The sequence below is a fragment of the Equus quagga genome, chromosome 1 (genome assembly GCF_021613505.1).
Source record: "Equus quagga isolate Etosha38 chromosome 1, UCLA_HA_Equagga_1.0, whole genome shotgun sequence".
Taxonomy (NCBI): domain Eukaryota; kingdom Metazoa; phylum Chordata; class Mammalia; order Perissodactyla; family Equidae; genus Equus; species Equus quagga.
The window spans coordinates 29,194,917-29,214,650 of NC_060267.1; the positions used below are offsets into that span (position 1 = coordinate 29,194,917).

At 38.4% G+C, this 19,734-nt stretch overlaps 1 protein-coding gene across 3 annotated transcripts in view; it reads right to left on the reverse strand.

Moving 5' to 3' along the window:
* The window catches only part of BICD1 (BICD cargo adaptor 1), a 208,687-nt gene that overhangs the window by 7,061 nt on the left and 181,892 nt on the right, over positions 1–19,734 (reverse strand). For 2 of the 3 annotated variants that reach the window (XM_046647535.1, XM_046647501.1), the window contains one exon: positions 4,149–4,224. The exons of the other annotated variant lie outside the window; for it this stretch is intronic. In XM_046647535.1, coding sequence (XP_046503491.1) covers positions 4,149–4,224 — 76 coding nt within the window. The remainder of the gene's footprint in view (positions 1–4,148; positions 4,225–19,734) is intronic. 3 annotated transcript variants of the gene reach the window in all.

Here is a 19,734-nt window from a genome sequence, read left to right on the forward strand (position 1 = left end):
ACTTCCACAGGATCACCTTGAGAGTGCCCAGTTTAAATGAACACAGATGTGTTCAGGCTCATCAATGTCTTGATGAACAATAAGGAATAAAGAATAAGGAAGCAAAACCATTGAATTTCCTGAGGTAAAACTACAAAACACATTTGAGTTCAGATCAATTAAAATGTAACTAACAGAGAAAATCATACCATGGGGATTTTTTTTTCAATTGAAAAAGATCAGCATTTTTCTAAAACTCTGGTTTTTTTTCTATTATGAAATTCAGTACCACAGAATTCATTGCTGCCAAGGGTGATACTTGAAAAAACTATTCAAGGTTTATTATTATTAATTAATTTAATCATAGTTTTTCTAAGCTAATAATATCATTGAAGTAATTACAAATGATCATTAAACAAATGATTTTTATCTTTGGTACTGAAATTATTCTTCATGTATCTCGCTTGAATTTTAATACAAAATCATAATTATGTAAAATATTGGTCTACTTGAGGTCACTCTTACTTCTCAAAGTCTTTGAACTGCTATAAATTTAAACAGAGATATGCTCTTCTAGATAGGACAACCAGTGATAAAAATGATTTTCCTGTCTATTTTTAGAACATGGTAGGTAAACAATGGGAGAGCTGGGGCTTCAACAAAAAGACTGAGGAAACATCACTTGACAAGATTCTTCCTCCACCCTCCAGACAGAGTCCGATGGCCTGGGAAACATGGCGGCAGACAGACTTTCCCATAGACCTCAGAGAGTTTCTTTCTGTCATGTCTAGATGATTTAGAACGAGCTTTTTTTAGGGAACTAAACACGTTACTCAACATAAGTGATGGCAAGTAGCATAAGGTCGTCACATTATACAAGAGGTTAAGTTTTCGAAGACCCCATGGAGTTCCATACTTTTCCGGGTAAAGGAAGACAGGCATTTCTGTGGACTAGCTGAAGTGTGTGGCAACAGCTCAACCATGGGCCCCATTGGCCCAACACCTTCATGTTATGTCATTCGTGATGATTTAAAATTCTTTTCCTTATTTCATCTTTCTTACGTAAAGTGAGAGATTAGACAATGTCTTTAAATTATAGTATTACTATTTTAAATTTGCATAAAATGCAATTGCACTGTGTATATTATGTGACAGAAGCATGCTTTTTCTTACAGATTAAGAAGTTACTTCTTGAATGTCAATATTTGATAAATTCTAATCATTTAAGGTACAGGATGAATTCAGTTTTAGTTCTGATCGCTAAAAATCTTCAGGAGCCCACTCTTTATTCAACCTTCATCATTTAAGATCCTACTTTATGAAGGTAGACCATGTTTAAACAGCAGAGTTAGGAAACCATTACTAAGATATAAAAACAGATATATCTTCAGAAAGTTCCTTTTTTCTTTTTTCTAAGTAAGCAACTATTTGATAGAAGGGGAGAAATGCTAAATATCCAACATCCCTCCAAATTAATTATTACATCCATGGCTGCCACACCTTGGGCATCCCTTTTGTATGATAGTACCTATTACCTAAAAACAACTTTAATAATTCAGCTCTACAATGAAATCAGTCTGTAAAAAGCGTATATGGAAAAATTCCACATTTTCAAATGTGACATATGCTCTTTTATTCAAAACTATACACCTAAAAAATTATTTTGAAAACATGTATACGCTGAAGGAGGTATAAAACAATATTTCAAGTGAGAAACAGAAATACAGAACACGGTCTGAAATCACTCAACATTCTTAGCATGTTTATTTCTCATTAAACGAACTTTCCTTTTCGATTCAGGGATGAAGAGTCAACGTGGTCTGACTTTGCTCCTCATAGCATAACTGGAAGGGGGAGCGTCTCCTTGAAGTGTGGCGGTGTCCAGGGGTGGTTAGGAGAATGGGTGCCAAGTCATTGGGATCAGCTGCTTTCAGAATGAGTGACCCTGGAAGTCATGCTGCCTCCCTGAACCCTGGTCTCCTCATTTTAAAATGGGTGTATTACCTGTGCTTACCTTTTGGGGATTGTAATGATTAATAAGTGTAAAGAATTTAACACTTGTCTTGTACACAATAAGAATTCAAACGCTGGCCATGTGTTAAGTTTTCTGCCTGGAAGAAGCAGAAAGGGCAGTGATCCATTTGGCAAGGGCCATGGTGGGAAGGAGGAAGCCAGTTATATCCCAACCGCTTTGAAAAGGACAGTCTTCTCAGGTCTGTATGTATATTATCATTTTTCCGTGAGGACCGCAATGAAGGACAGTGGAAGCCTGCTCTGGACCATGCTGTATTCATGTGGGTAGAAACTAGAAACATTTGTAATTCATTAAACTGCTTTTCTTTAAGGAAATCATCTGTGTGGAGGTAGCAAACAGCCTAAATTCGGTAATCTCAGAAGATATGGAACTGGGGATGGTAGCTGTTTAGTCAAACGGGTTCTCAAGAAAAAGCAAAGTGAAATAAAATTAAACTTAAAAAATTCCTCCCTAGCCTTTCCATTTCTTATCTAATTTAAACATTTAGGAGAGTAGGCTTTGCCACTCTTTGCCCAGGCAAATTAGAGAGGTCATGAAGGAGACTGTAGATCTTTGTCTTGAGGAACGGTTAGCAGCAATAACAGATACTGAGAGCAGCCACGGGGAAGGCTTGTGCTTCTTCTCATCCCTACATTACAAGTGAGGAAAGGGAATCTCAGCCAGCACGAGCATCTTTCCAAGATCACACAACTAGTAGGAGTTAGAGGTGGGATTCAAACCCAAGCCAGCTGAGCCCAGAGCTCCTTCACTCATTCCTGTAAGCAAGAGCTCCTGATCATCTGTCACGCGCCAGGCCCTGGGTGGGGTGGGGGTGCTTGCAGAGAATGGGCTGTAGGTTAGCAGCCCACGTTCTTCATCACCACACATGCAGCATCCACTGAGATGGGTTTGTACGTTTATAATTATATTCAGTTACTTACATAATTGAAATTACCCTACAGTTGGCTGCTGTTATAAACTGGCATTTGTAAATTAGTGAAGAACTTTCCTGAAGTAAAAACCACGTTGATGGAAGTGGTGGGAGCAGCAGGCTGGGACATCAGTGGGGAAACACCAGCTTGGGGCCTATTTAATCATGTACTTTCCCCGCTATCTTGATGTCCCCTCGGAGAGCTGGCTGCACATCTGCCTCAGAGACCAAGTCACACTGGCTGCTGCTGTGTTTCTGGGGAGCACTTGTGGCTCCCCAGCTCTCCGGCTCTAACCCATGACCACATGCAGCCTGCTACTGACATCTACCCCTCAGACACACATGGAAATACATTTGGGCCTGCCCCTACTCACGAGCAGCTTTGCCCTGGCAGAAGAGCAACAGACACATGAAAATAAGGAGAGAACGAGGAGCAGACTATAAAAGCCACAACCAGACTAGAAAAACTTGGCACCATCAGAGGCCAAATAATTGGAGATGAAGTATTACACGAAGATGACGAGGTCCCCTGGGGTGCTCTGCTGCCGTGCGGAAGTTCACCCACAACAGAGGCAAATTCCTGATGGATTTGCAAAGCTTTCACGGGAATGGAAATTGTCAGCAACCTCTCCAGGTTAGTGTCAAGGGAGTAGGTAAACCTGCCTTTAAAATTCTTCAGTTAATTGCCCATAGAGAGCTCTCTCACTGCAAATATTTTTTTGAATGCCAATTACACATTTTTCCTCACCTTTTGATTTCAGTTTTAATGAGGATACTGAGTGGAGACAAATCAGAAACACTTTGATAAAGTTGTCTTGGAACAGACGTTAGATATGCTTTATAGCCTTCCTGTTTGTTTGCCTGAGAAATATATTCTAAAAACCAAAGACAAACAAAAGAAAAAGTAGGGCAAACATCCTAACAATTCCAGGTTTCATATTTTGGAAGGTAATCAAACACCAGACTAAGCCAAGTCTTCATTAAAGGAGTGGAAGGCAGCCTTTAGTCTACCCACCAGTGGGTGAAGTCAACTCTAGCTCTCTTGTATTTCCTTTGGGCACAAACGGACTTCAGGTATCCAATGTGTGTTTGTGTAGCCCATATTTGAAACAAAATGTAGCAAATATAATGATGTATAGGCAGTTACGGTGTTGGAAAGGAGAGCCTGGGGTCTATGGATCTGACATGCAACTGGGTGGGAAGAGAAAGGATGTGTGAATTTACCTGACAGTTGGGCAGTCTTGCCTCCCGGCTAGTTGTGAGCACTGTGGCGGTACGGAGGCAGCAGGCTGCTGACAATCTACAAGAAACTGATAAATTAGACATGTATACAAAGAGAGACAGAGCAACGTGTTAGTAACAATAACTAAAAGCAGTTGCCTGAGAGATTTAGTGAGGAATGTGCATTCACACAGAAACATCTGGACTAAGCTTTGTCTTCCCTGAATGATGCCAATAGAAAAGACAAGACGTTTTCTTAATTAGATACAGTATGAAAAAGTTAGTAGCACAAAATTAGTAGTGAGATTTCTCAAGTACATTAGGACATACGTGGCCATTCATATTTGGTATTTGGATACATCTAAAAATAAAGGGTCTATTAATATTAATAGGATGAAAGATCTTCAAGTTCTGAACTTGAACATGATGGTATTTACTTGCTTAGCACTTAGATCTGCTATTCCAAAATGGAATATATTCAGATAACTGACTATTGTCTGGACACATGCGCATATTGTCAATCCCATAGGTACATTGAGAAAAGCATGCCGTATCATCTTTTCCATGATCAATAGAAGGATATTGGAGAAGAAAATCATCTTTACGGTTTTCTCAAAATTGATTTTATCAAAAGCAAGAATTGTTAGCAGAAATCTTAGAATGTAAGATTTTGTAATTAGATAGTAAATTGTTAGTAACTTGGAATGGTGAAGAAAGCTGACCTGAGTGGGAAATCCACTTTTGTTTTATTTTTTGCCATTTTAAAGACACATAATATAACTCACAAGAGGTTAACGAAGTGCTAGCTACTAAAAGCGCATGCTTTAGCTGATCAGTCATGTTAATCATCTGCTCCAAGAAAGACCACGTGCTGAGTGTTCGAGAATAATCAAAGAGCAGGCTGTTTACTGGTACCAGGCTGACCGTACCAGAATCACCCAAGAAGCTGGTTAGAAATGCACACGTTATATTTCTGCCAAAAGATTTTGCAAAAATTTTAAAATTAGAGTTAGACTTAAAAATTTAATTATTCTTAAATAATTGCAGCATATCCTCTTGCTAACTGCTTAGACTACGTATTTGCTTAGCAAACCTCTTTCTCTACATGTTAAGTAGATAGTATTTAAGCCAAATTATCACAAATTCTGGATTTACAGCCTTGAATTAATGAGGCTTTACTGAAATTTACATTCAAAGGCTATGTGTCACTTATTCTAAAGCCAGTATATTCTCTGTTATAACAAAACCTGACCAGATAACTCTAGAATACCAAAATTCATGAATATTGCTGATGCTTTTGTATAAGACATTGGAAACATACTAAAGCTGTCTGTGATGCAACGTAACACAATATAAGACAGGCTTGATTTGAGCTCATTCAAGAGAACATTACTGAAGCAACCCTTTACAAGATGGTCTTTGTTGCAGAGTAACTTATTAATTATTCCTTATTAATAGCAACGAGATCTGATTCTCGTTGAGTAGTTGGTGTTCAGATTATCACACTCAGTAAAAGTCCTTCAAATGTAACAAATATTTCCATTTTCTCAGCTGGTGGAATTCCTTTTTTTTCTTTAACTCTGTTTTCCCATTTTGCAGCTTGATTAGCTCAATGACTCCCTTTTGTAGAAACTCAGAGTCTTAAGGATGAATTCTTTTATGCTCCTTTTATCTTTTCCAACAGCTTTCCTATCTAAGTGATAATTTAGGAATGTCTTGGACTAATTTAGACAAGTGTTTTGATCTGGCCACCGGACGTGGAATTTTAAGTTAACCAGGTATGTGCTGCCCTCTTGTGGCATATTTGGGTAAATGCAATGGGTGCAAAACAACATGGACGCTTGGAAAACGGCTGTGGAATCTGGCCTTAGGTCTTACATTGACAGGCAGGTAGAAATGAAGCTCTTCTATTGCAAGGTTTTGGCCTCTTGGGATGGCAAGCCCTACAATTAAAGTAATTAGAGTATTTAAGTGGTTTCATATTTTTCCAAATCTTATTTGCATTAGAATTTTTATTTTTTGCCACTGCAGTCACAGATTATTCTTCATTTGAAATATGCTTTGTGATGAAATTTAGAAAGCAGGTGAGCAGGACCACAATGCACTCCCTTAACGAGCTGTTTAATATGTGGTGGATATTCCTTACATTTGTAGTGAATATCAGTTTTTCCTTCGTTAGAAGTAATATCACCTCTGGCTAATTATTAGTTTTTTGCATTTATTATTTATAAGTACTTAGCTGAGTGTTATCCTTAAAGAATAAAAAGCAAATTCCATAGATAATATGGTAGCAGATGAAAAAAATGAAATTTGAAAAATAACTGTATTGCTCCAACTTAACTGTCTTCTAAATTCCTCTTCTTGGGTCTACAGCCCTCCAATCATGCACACGTCTAACCCAGCTGAGCAGTGGATGTGTCTTAGCATGTACTTTGTAAAATGAAAGGGGTGGGTTGGGAGATTGAGAGCATCCCTTCTAGCTCTGAGATGCTGTAGGTTCGACAATATCTCACCCACTCTGTCTAGGAGCTACTCTGGTGGACTCACTCTTGAAGGAACTAGGCCTCATCTCATTGCTTTTGAGGGCGTAAAAGATGGCAAGGATGTGACTCAAGGAGGAGGCAATGCCCAACCCCAGCAGTCACTGCTGTCATCTGGGCCGCTGGAATTCATCTCAACCATTCAACAATCAAATTACTAAGCTCCTATTGTGTATCTGAAATTGTGTCAGGCACTGGGGACAAATAGGAAAACAGAGCAGATATGGTTTTTGGTCAAATGAGAAAGACAAGCATATTCAACAAGCAATTACAATAAAGTGTCATGATGATGATGGTGATGATGGTGGTGGTGAGGACGACGATGATGGTACCCAGCACTTATTTATTGCTTACCATGTGCCAGGCACTGGTAGGCACTTAATATGCATGCTCTCCTTTAACCCTGTTGTATGAATCCCAATTTATGGACGAGGAAAGGGGGATTTAGGTTAAATAACTTGCCAAAGCCCATTAAGAAGTGGAGTTGGATTTGCATCCAGGATTGTATGATCCATGGGCTGAATCATGAGTCCCATGATGGTGAAGTGTAGAGATCTTAGAGCAAAAACAACTAACTGGATCTAAGTGGTCAGGGAATGCTTCCTGGAGGCCGTGGCATCTAGGCTGACATCTAAAAAAATGACTCAGCCAAGGAACTTCTTAGTAACTATAAATTGTTTATGGTCTCTACTAATCGTACTAAAATATTTTACAAAATTAAAGTGTGGCCTTAAAATGTCTGGAATGGAATTAGATAACACTGTACATTTATATGATAGGGTCACAGGTCTGAGAAATGTCATGGCATACTCAACGATTGTTAGTGCCTCAAGGGCAGAGGTGAATAAGGGATATGAATGCTGAAAGCATCTATAGGTCTTGATACACACATGGAAAGTACCCTTGTATGACATTCCTCTACAAACAAAAGCCAAGTAGAAAGGAAGGTAGAAAAGGGAAGGAGAAAGAAGGAAGGAAATTATTTGCTGAATCAACATGATATAATTTCTCCTAGGAATTTCTTACTAGTTATCTGTTTTAAGTCTTAGCAACACTCTGAAATTATTATCTTCCCTATTCCTACCATGAGGAAAATAAGTATTTTTGATAGATGGGACTATATCAAAACCTCACATATCCTAAGATTATTCTTTTCTTTAATGTTTTTCATGATCCCTCACACCAGGCACAACTACAGAGCCTGGCATCGCAGCAGGTATTCCACGAACATGCCTTGACTACATTAATGCATAATCACCATAGATATTAACTTGCCCAAGGTCACACAGCTAGGAAGTGGCAGAGCAAGGATTTAAATTTAGACTTTTCTGATGCTAAGGCCTATTTCTACTAATTTCTCTGGTTCTCTCTCAAATTGACACCAGCTACCTCTAGAAAATCTCAGGGTCATAGAGTCCAAGAAACCTAAGAACTTCATCAGACAGTTGACATAGTAATTTGAAGGCAACCGATTATCTCAAAAACACAAAGCAAAGAAAAAGAGTGCAGGAATGGGGATAATATCCAGTTTCTATAAAGAGGGGGCTGAAATGAGTGGATTTCATTGGCAGGGAGAGAAAATCTTATCATATGGTTTTCCCTTTAGGCTTCTACTACTTTTAAACTTTTCAAGGCAATTTGGAAAATTCATCAATTTTCTAAAAGTCAATGCCTTAGGGAGTCCATGAGCCCCTGGTGGTTGTTTGGAATGGGAGGGAGAGCCTATGTTGAAGGAGACAAGGACATCTCAGTGTTTCGGCTCCACACCTGGCTCGGGTGGCAGTGGTGGAAGTTGGTGAGGACAGTGTGAGTCAAAGCTGATCTGTGGAGACCACACTCGGCCAGGGTGAGTAGCGAGGCTACAGCGACGGCTTCCTTGGTGCCCAGATGCTCTGTGGGAGACAGAGCAGCAGCTCTTTGTGGCAAACAGTCTCCTACAGAATGGCTGCCACCCCAGCCCCTAGTTTTCCTGACTTGAGATCTAACGCATCCCTGCAGTTTCATGAGGTCCACACCACATGTCCTTCCCTCATGACCATAAACTCCGCCAGGTGCTACATATTTTCCCGTGAAAATGATCTCTGTCCTCTGAGTTTTCCTCAAGCCAAATACCTAGGTTGTTCCTCACAGGACACAATTTCAACTTCCTTCACTCTCTTCCTTGCTCTCTGCCCATGTTCCAGTTTGTGCACAACCTTCGAAAAATGAGGTGTTCAGAAAGGAAATCCTGTGTGATGAGATGTGATTGGCAGAGTGGACTGGCAGAGTCCTGCCTCATCTGAGACGTCCTAATTCTATTAAAAGAGCAGAAGCCTGCATGGCAGTTTTTGGGCAGCCACGTCACGCTGCTCTTTCATATGAGCTTACTTTGTTTACAGATAGTGCTATCAGGTCATGCTTCCTCCATCTGGTACTTACGGTGTCTGGAATTCCAATGCAATATTTTATATACTTTTTGTGTGTGTGTGTGAGGAAGATTGGCCCTGAACTAACATCTGTTGCCAATCTTCCTCTTTTTGCTCGAGGAAGATTGTCGTTGAGCGAACATCTGTGCCAGTCTTCCTCTATTTTTTGTATGTGGGATGAGGCCACAGCGTGGCTTGACGAACAGTCCTAGGTCTGTGCCTGGGATCCGAAACTGTGGCCCCTGGGCCACCGAAGTGGGGCGCGCAAACTTAACCACTATGCACCTGGGCTGGCCTCTATATACTTTTAACTTTGTTTATCTCTATAAGTTTCACCTTTTCCTCCCTGATGCATCTTTTAGATCCTCTTCTGTCCTCTATCAGATTACCTTCCTCTCTCTTTTATTTCTCTCTCGAATCAAAAAATGTATGACCTTGATGTCTTCATCTTTATCTAAGATTAGCAACTAGTAATAGGGCTGGGTTAAGTAGAGATCATGTTTTATAAATATCAATCTATGAATTTTGACCCTTTGAACATGTCATTCAACCAATTATGAATCCAAACAATTATACTACCACCTAGAGATTCTTTGTCTAAAAATATTATAAAATGCCTGGTTAGTTTTTTGCCAAAATTCCGATACATTCTGTTACCACCTTCCCTGGTCTCATGAGATGGAGGATGAGGGTAAGTCTAGCATAAGTCATTTTTGATGAACTCATGCTGACTTTCAGTAATCCTTACTCTATATTGAGCATATGAAACTCATTCATTTCCAGAAATTTGCCAACTTCCAGAAAAGTGAGAAGGAAAGGGACAGGTGCTTTCCTTTTTTCCTTTCTTGCTTTAAAAACGGCATCTCATATCCTCAAAAATCGGCAGGAGAAATGGAAGTTCATGATACAAAGAGCAAATAGGCCTCTTGATGAGTCAGTTAATATCTTTGTTAACTTGGTAAACTGTTTCCAAGAAAAGTAGGTTTAATAAAGAAAGATAGGTTTAATAATTAAATCTACCCACTTGAAGAATTGCTGTCACAGAATAGGACACTGCTATTATTTTCAAATAGATATCACTTTGGAACAAAACTCTTACCTACTTGGAGTAAATAGTCAATATTCATTAAAGACCTTTCAATAAGGACAGATGACTAACCATTAGTGGAAAAGCAAGAATGTTTAACTGTGAAAAGCTATAGATTAAGAATTGACAGAGACAGTTATGGATGTCCTAAGATAACTCCATAGTTAATGATCAAAGCATAGTGACATCGTCTTTTCTGTCCATAGGATATCCCTCTTTCTTCTTTCTGCAAACCTGACCATGTTCTTCCAAAATATCCCCTAATTGGGATTTGGGCAATGACAGAAGAGGAAGAGCATGCAGAAGGAATGTGGAAGGAAGAGGAGAGCAGGAGAAACAATGGTAACGTAATATTTATTAAGTGCTGTGTATATGCAGACACCAGGCTAAGCACTTTGCATGCAACAGCTCTTTAATCCTTATAAACGCTCAAAGAGAAAGGTTCTATTTTTATCTTAGAAAGGAGAAACTGAGGCCTAGGGAGGTCAAGACATTTACGCATGGTCACTTTCTGTATGACTCTTCTGGTGAACAAAAGGTTTTTCGTGCTCAGAAAACTCAATTGAGTTTGGTTGTCATAATCCCCATTTTACAGATTAGAACACTGAGGATCAGAAGGGTTCAGTGATTTTCTGAGGGCCCATAGAGAGAGTGGCAGAGTGAGAACTTGAGCCCAGGTTTCTGACTGTCCACTCCATGCCCTTTCAGTGGAATGCCCCATGGAGCCTTTATAGACTGAATGTGTCCCCCCAGATTCATATGTTGAAGCTAACCCAGTATCTTAGAATATGACCGAATCTGGAGACAGAATCTTTAAGGACGTAATTAAGTTAGGGAGGGCCCTAATCCATTCTGACTCATGTCCTTATGAGCAGAGGAGATTGGGAGATGAGGACACACAGAGAGGCACCAGGGATGCACTCACATAGATAAAAGGCCATGTGAGGACACAGTGAGAAGGTGGCCTCCTGCAAGTTGAGGAGAGAGGCCTCAGGAGAGACCACACCTGCCCACACCTTGATCTTGGACTTCCAGCCTCCAGAACTGTGAGAAAATCAATGTTTGTTGTTTAAGCCCCTCAGTCTGTGGTCTTTTGCTATGGCAGCCCTCAGACTAATGCAGAGTCTTTGTATTTGTTCCAAAGGGAAAGAGGTTATGACTTCCTCTTACTCCGCCAACAGTACCTCTTCAGTCTAAATAAACCAAGAATAGCTAAACTTCTCTTAAATCCTTCTAAACTCTAAGCAGTCCAAGGGTGGAAATAAAGAAATATGTTTTAATTCAAGAAAACTCAAAGGAAAAAAGATATGTACAGAAAGCCAGAAGCACAAATTCTAAGTGAAAATCTTCACTCGAATTTCAGCAGACTTTCTTCTTAGCAAAAAGCATTTTAGAGAGAAGTGAAAGTGGTCAAATCAGTGATCCTGGGGAAAACTAGATGGATGAGAGAATGTGAAATTTGAGTAATTACGTTCGTAGAAAATACAAACTTCCATGTCCTGTGCACGGAGGTGGAGACAGAAAAATTGCATAATTATTTTTCAAAAAGCCTCCCAAACTCAGGAATTTGGAATATTTGTGGATAATAGCACAAAGGTGGTCTCCATAATTAGATACTGGCATACTTACGGATACATTCAGGTCTTAAGTGAGGGTTTTACACAAAAATCCATGGGAATGGATAATGGGTACATCACCATAGTTTCCTTCCATTCGCCAGTGATGCTTCTGCAGCAATTTTCTATGGTCTCTTTGCGTGCCTCTTTACTCTTTATTCTCTCTCTCTGTGCTCAACTTTCCTCTATTTCAGCATGAGATTTAGAGATCTCTCTCCATCAGAAAGACCTTTGTATTTAGATCTAGCTCCATCAATTAGTAGCTGAGGGACACGGAAGAAGTGACTTCCCCATTCTGAGCCTCAGTCTTTCTATCTTCGAAGAACATTAAATACTAATCTTGCAGATCAGGGAGAGAATGTTTGTGAAAGCCCGTAGGCGAGGGTCCATTGACAGGAACTGGTTCCTTGATTAGACGTGAGGGACCAAAGGGAGGAGGAGACCTCAAGAGGACCTTGAGATTTTCAGCTTCAGGAAACAAAGCAAATGCCATTAACAACAATGAAATTAAAATATGATGAAATCATTTTGACAAGCCTTTGCTCCTGTCATTACATCCATCTGAAATGCTCTTCTCTTCTCTCAGACTATTTAGAACTAACAAATTTCAGTCTTTATTACTGACCACCCCAAAAGGAAGCATCCGCTTCCTCTAAATTCCTTTAGCATTTACCTCATTGCCTTGGGCATTTCTTGTATCCAGCTTTTGACCCCACTGCTTTCCTTGCAGTGCATCTAATCTCCTCAGTCATGCTGGGCGGTTGATAGCAGAGAGGACTCTGCCTTACAATTCTTTGCTTCCCCACAGTAGTTTGCTTGGGGAATTTGCATGTGGTGCAAAATACTGCTAATCTACTGACTTCATCTTCCCTAAAGGATTCTTGGATTTTTCTTTATTAGTATTTATTAATGCCATTGTCTGATGTGTCCATTCAAAGAAGGGGGAGCTTGCAATTTAGACATTCCTGTCCTTATAATAACTCTTTCTAACAAAGGAATAAGAAAGAGCAAATACTATCTGATAAAGATTTTAAAGCTAATTTAGTGCTATCAGGTGACTATTCTTCTTTGAGAATTTGCGACTTTGATGGATAAATCTTGAAAATAGTTTTTCAATGGCCATTACTTAAAGTGTGCCCCAAAACATCAACACTAAATTATTCCTCACTAAATCTACAAAATGATTAAAATAGTGTGTTAGTGAATTAACAGAAAAGTTAATGGAAAGAAGCATCAAAATACATTCTCATAGTAGGAACAACTTGAACACTTAAGTAGTTCTATAGGCACCTATATACACAAAGTGAAAAAAACAGACAGTGTAGAGAATTTAGGAAAAAATAAGAAAAATTTAAGGTAGAAACATTGTATAAAGAAAAATAATAAGGAGGGCACGAGATAGAAACATTTATATACATACAAATAGTAGTTAGGAAAAGTTGAAATATTTTCAAAAATCTAATGATAAATTTAACGGTACATTGACACTAGTAAAAATCGATAGCTGTGAACAACTTTGACCATTTTATAATCAAACACATAGAGATGACTATCTCATCCCTTTTTGCCAACATATCTCATATCCTTTTAATACATGAGTTTCTCTGAAAGTACCCATAGATAAGACCGTAGCATAATTTCCAACTACTTAGGAGTGTAATTGGCTAATTCATGTCACTAGATACCTCAACCTTAACTTTCCAGTCAGTGTTTAACACAGCAAATCCCATTTTGTGTTTACACCCTTGATAGTCAGAAACAATCGTTATTCATTAAAAATTTCCAGAGAACAATAAAGACAGAATTATTGAAACACATAAAAAATATCAGTATAGACAATGCAAAAATATGATCTGGTGACAAATCTTTAAGAACATCTGGCTCTGCCTTCATATAAATGACAACTGCATATAGTTTATCACACTTTGGTGACAAGCCTTAAAACTGTCCAACAATGTAGAGTCAGAGCATGACTTGCTAAGGAGAGGGAGCATTTTTAGACTTTTCAGTGATTATGGATTAGACAAAAACTTTCACCCAGCTTTCCATTTGTTGTCCTGAAGAGTATCATGACTAGCTGATAAAACAAAGCAATATTCACAATCTATTTTTATTTCAAACCTTGCAAAAGAGAAATATAAAATTGCCCTGCAGGACAGTCAACTTTCTGCTTCTGAACAACATACAATTAAACCATGAGCATGTGTGTAATCAACAGCCTGAGATAGCGAAGACACAGAAGATAAAGGAGGAGAGGATAATTACATACAGTGGCACCAAGAGGTAAAAGCACATTTTGCTCCCAGATTCTTACACCAATTAAACACCTTTTAGGAAACAGCCCTTTGTTCAGAAATGACCTTCCCAAGGACAATGTCAGCTGGCACAGAGTTAACTCAAGGTGGTATGGTGGTCTGTTCTCATTAAGCAAAGTCAATAACAGCATGCATGCATCAGATGAAGACCAGCTATAGCTTTGAAATGTCAGAATTAATTCGTCATCAAAAATAAACAAAAGAGAAGTAAGTTAAACTATAAACATGAACCCACTAAAAAGATCAATTGCAAAAATGGATCCCAAACAAGAAAAATATATGAGACACCACTCAGTGAAATGTGTTTGATTTTCTTATTTAATATTTTTTTTTGGTCATTTCGAGAAAAATCAACACTAGAAAATATTCTGAGAGATTCAGGACATCCTCTTCTGTAAAGCGATGAATCTGAAAATTATAGGCTTTCACCAATGTCAGTTGATTCTTGACTTTTCCCCCCCTTCTTTTAAGAGAAGAAATACTTATAACATGCAACCCACATTTTTGCGGGGAAAACAATTCAGAAAACCCAAAACTAAACCAAGTATTTCAAAATGCACTATGTCCTCACAAGTAAATTAAACCATAAATATAACTCGGTTAAAGGAAAAGCAATATGTTTCAATATTAAATATTTTTAAAATCGAAGTTTACAAAAGGTGCTTATTCATTTTTCAAAGAAAAGAATAAGGATTTATAATGACAAGCTTCCTAATGTAAAAGTATTTGATTTGTAGAAATTTAACTGAAGCAAAGCTATTAAGGAATAAATCTATTAAAGAAAATAAGGTTCACCTACAGATTTATAGCCAACTTACCTCTTTTTGCTTTTGATGTCAAGTAGTGCATAAAAAGAGAAAAAAATTCATGTTTAACTGATTCTATTGTCATCACATAATAAGTACCTACTCAGAGTAAATGACTATACTATAAGTACTTGTTTTTTTAAAGGATCCTATGAATAGAAGTGGAGCCAGGATTGCCTGGAAAGCCACAAATATGTTTTTAAGATGAACTAAGCAGCATCCTCATTGGGATGTCTGTGCCAGGGACCTGGGTGCCATTTGCTCTGGTCTACTTTAAATTTTGAATTTCAGTTCCTATGATCCAAACTGATCATAGGCTGATTTTTCTATTTGTAGTAAGACATAATCTTAAGTGCAATGAAGAATTGGAAGGTGAGGCTTTAGAGCAAAAAATGGACTCGATAAACAACAACAGAGCAGTGAAAAAGTCCTTAACCTGAGGAAAGTGTATCTTCTTCAACTAAAAGAAGTACCAATTTTACATCCACCAAAGTAGGTTTAGTTAAAATGAGAATCGTGCTCTAAATCATTACCCTGCAAAATAAATGTACATATTTTCATAGAAACTTGTAAATGCAAATATTTGAAATTATAGAAGTTGTTCCTTTTAAGTAATTATCTTAAGAGTGACAATCTAATCTAGTCATTCAGTGACTGCTGCAATTATATCAGAGGCCAGCTGGAGGAGCACTGCCTCCAAAGGTGATCTGATTAGTGGACTGGACACACTGAAGTGACATAAATAACCTATATGCCAAAAAAGAGAAAGGAAATCTCTGGAGTCCAGTCACGAGCAAAGCCAAAACAAACGTGGCTTCTACACGTATAGTTTACAAAATCTTTAAATTCGTGATACTGAGAGTATATCAATGACTATTTCTTTTCAGCCGAGAGGTGACAATGATAAGGACAATGAAATTATTGGTTATATGACATCTTTATGACTTCACTTTTCTTTTAAACAAGCATCAATAGATGACTAAAAAGAGGGGTGTGGAAGAACGGACACACAGCTGTGCAAGAAGAAAACAAGAGGGTGGCAGGAGGCGTCGTGTAATGAATACTGTGCCCTGTGAATCTTTTCTGGTTGATCAGCTGTACAAGTTTAATTACGAGGTCACTTTAAGCAGTCTAGGTGTAAGTGCTATGGAACTGCATTTTCACTACATCATTTAAAACAAAGGAATAGGAAGTAGGAAGTGTAGGCTTTCATGAGCGTTAGAAGCACCCATCATTGCACACGCTCACAGCCAGAGCTCAGACCCTGCCCAACTCACTCAGAGCTCCGAGAGCCGCTGCACCCAGGTTGAGCGTGTAGAGAGGTCCACTCTCCACTCTGTTTAGTAATGTCTCAGAAGAGTTTGGTTGGCTGCCATGTTGACGAGTACCAGAAAAGCATTTCTGAATTAAATCAGTGGTCCCCATAACTAGTATAACAAAACAGGTGTACTTTTAGAAATGGAACCCTCAGTTCTGAGAAGGAAACCCAAGTGTAAGAACTCAGTGTGAACTCGGAACACTGCTCTTTCCTGCATTGTATGTAGTCCGTTCATAACACAGAGATACCTTAAACTGTCAAAAAAAAGTTTCTTCTGTATATTAGGTAATGGGAATTTTCCTTTTTCTTGATGAAAACTATACTATATTGTTTTGAGATATTTTAACATAGTTACTTATAAGCCTATCTAGGAACATGGATTGTGTACAATGAGCTTCAGTCCCAATTATGGAGAGAATAATTTTTCTTCATAGAATCAGGGTCTGAGAGCTGGGAGAAGCTCCTTCAGTATTTCTTTACTCTAGCTGTCTCTATATTCTTAGAAATGTAAAGGAGAGCCTACAGCTGTTAACGTAGAGGTTGGCTTCACTGAGTACCTATTGTGGCTTTTTCTGACTAGGTTTCTCTTAGTATTCTTTGTAGACAGAAAAAGTCCTTTGAAAGCTACACTTTGGATAGAACATTCCAGGAAATACCTTGTAATCAGAGGGTTTTTATACTAGAGCTTATTAGTGGTTACAGTGAGGGCAAACAGTTGAATACAATAGACGAGTGCCCGCAGATCAGATTAAATGGTGTGAGCACGGCATAGAAGATGCTGATGGCCACCTTCCCCTGCAATACAGTGAGGGAGAGACCCCAGCTGCCCACCCGGACAGAGTACTAAAACTCTTCTTTGCAAGGGGGCTTCGGGATACGAAGGCAAGGCCATGCCAACAGCAAACGGTTATAGCACCTGACTTCTGGCACAAAGGACACCAAGGAAACTATGGTTTATGTGCTGTGGGTAACTGGTTGCAGGTTGGTGGAATAAAGGCTATTCTTTGTCTTGAGAATGCAGAGCACGCACAGGCAGAAGGTGGCGAGATAAAGGGCAATTTTTAAATTCAGTATTTGGACTAGTTTGTCATGTGGGGGCAGCAGCTGGTCACTGCAGTGAATCCGAGGCAGCAGCTAGGATCTAGGAACCGATCCTAGGCTTGCTTCCTTTTGGGTTTTCTATCTGCCTGTTGACAGTTTTTAGTGAGCCAGAAAGTGTCATTTGGGCAGGGTCAGGAGAGGAAAGCAGTTATTGCCTGGAATGGCCTGGGTCTTCTGTGTGCCTCAGCCCACCCGTGCCTCCCCATTACCGCTCCAGACTCAGCCACCTTCTGGAGGCCTCTATCTTCTGTACCACAGGGCTAGACTCCGGTGGACACAGGTATGACCTGATCACTTTTGCCCTGAATAGGTAACAATTAGGAATATCAAATAAGTATGTTTTCTTTAACTTAATGGATATATTAGAGAAAGACTATAATTTTTTCCTTGAGGATTTTAATAAGGAAGTTTCAATTTCCATGGATTTAATGAAATTTTAATAAAATTTATAAGACTTTAAAACTACACAGTTACACTAAAATAGTCAATGTGCATTGAAAATATGATCTAATCTACTATGCACATTCCTCCTGCAGTGTTGGTTTTCATGTTGATCCCTTCAGTAATTAAATAATTCCACCCTTTTATCATAGCTTACTTTATTTACAATGCTCAGGTTTTGAATATGGACTCTGTTAAGAAAATGCAAGTTCTGGGTAGTATAACTGACAAAGGAAGGAGTAGAAAACAAAAACAAAAATAAAACAAAATAAAAATGCTGATACAATTGTGGTCATCAGATGTTCCATTAATCACTGTATTTTTTTTTTTTTTTTGAGGAAGATTAGCCCTGAGCTAACTACTGCCAGTCCTCCTCTTTTTGCTGAGGAAGCCTGGCCCTGAGCTAACAGCTGTGCCCATCTTCCTCTGCTTTCTATGTGGGATGCCTACCACAGCATGGTGTGCCAAGTGGTGCCATGTCCGCACTCGGGATCCGGACCAGCCAACCCCGGGCCGCTGAGAAGTGGAATGTGCGACCTTAACCACTGCGCCACCGGGCCGGCCCCAAATCATTGTATCTTTTATTGAGTGGTTTCAATTTGTACCATGGAAGGATATACTTGGCATTGTCCTTATCTTCTCTTTTAGCCTGGGAAAAAGGAAAACACATGGAGCCCACTGTGAAAGAGTTTGATGTGTTTTCAATCTATGTATGCTGTCATTGAATAACTGCCATTTAAAATCGGCAGGATGCATGAAATGGCAGGATGAAAACGTTTTCAAGGCACCCCCCTCTTAAAATAAATAAGGTGGACTTATTGCAAGCTTGATTACACCAACTAAAAAAAATTAAGTTGTTTTATTACTTTAAGAATATTTAAGAAATATGGTTTCTAAGGATATACTTAAACAATAGGAATTAAATTCTTATACTAACAAGGAGATCTCGTAACAAACAAAGGAGATGTATAAAGAATGGTATGCAAACATTTAACAGGTGTCTATTTAAAAGAGCATTGCTACCAATCAGAGATGAACAAAGCAGAATCAATTTGCAACAGCGAACATTTGGCTCAATATTTCATTTGAAAAGAAACCTAAATATTTGCCATCTTAATCTTATTTTAATATTAGATGTTGGTGATTAAAACTTAGATTTCCTTGCAGAAATCATATCCGGTTGAAACTATTGGTAAGTAAGAAGGTCTAGAACGCCACCGTCCAATCTAGTGGCTACCAGCAAAATCTGGCTATTGAGCACGTGAAATATAACTAGTTCAAACTGAGATGTGCCCTAAGTGCAAAATACACACTGAAATTTCAAAGACTAGGAAGAACAGAACATAAAATATCTCATTAAATATTACTTCTATTGATTGCATGTTGCAATGATAATATTATGGACATATTGTGTTAAATAAAATATACTATTAAAATTAAGTTCACTTGTTACTTTGTCTCATGTGGCTGCTAGATTATTTAAAGTTACATATGTGGCTCACATCATATTTCTATTGAATTGCTTTGGTGTAGAAGATGAAACATTCTTGCAATTGTCATTTTATTGTTTGGCAAGAAATATTTTTATTCTACACATGAAAACATTTCAAGCTTTCTCAAAGGGTTCAAGTGTATCTTTCTTCTCCTCTATAACTTCTGGTTAGAAATAAACAAAAAGATGAATACTGATATGAAAGAAAAAGCTAAGATATATTAAGTGAAAAAAATAGCATGCATCACAATGTGGTTGTGGCAATGTTATTGTTAATACATATATGAAATACATATTTTTAATTATATATGTATATATTTATACATATTGGATTGTATATGCAGAAAATGTTTCTGGAAGGATACACAAGATTGGCTGGGCACAGTTGTGGGTGGAGAGAGCCACTTTCTATTTGTGTCTCATTTTGTACCTTTTGAATTTTGAACCATCATTACCTATTGAAAAATA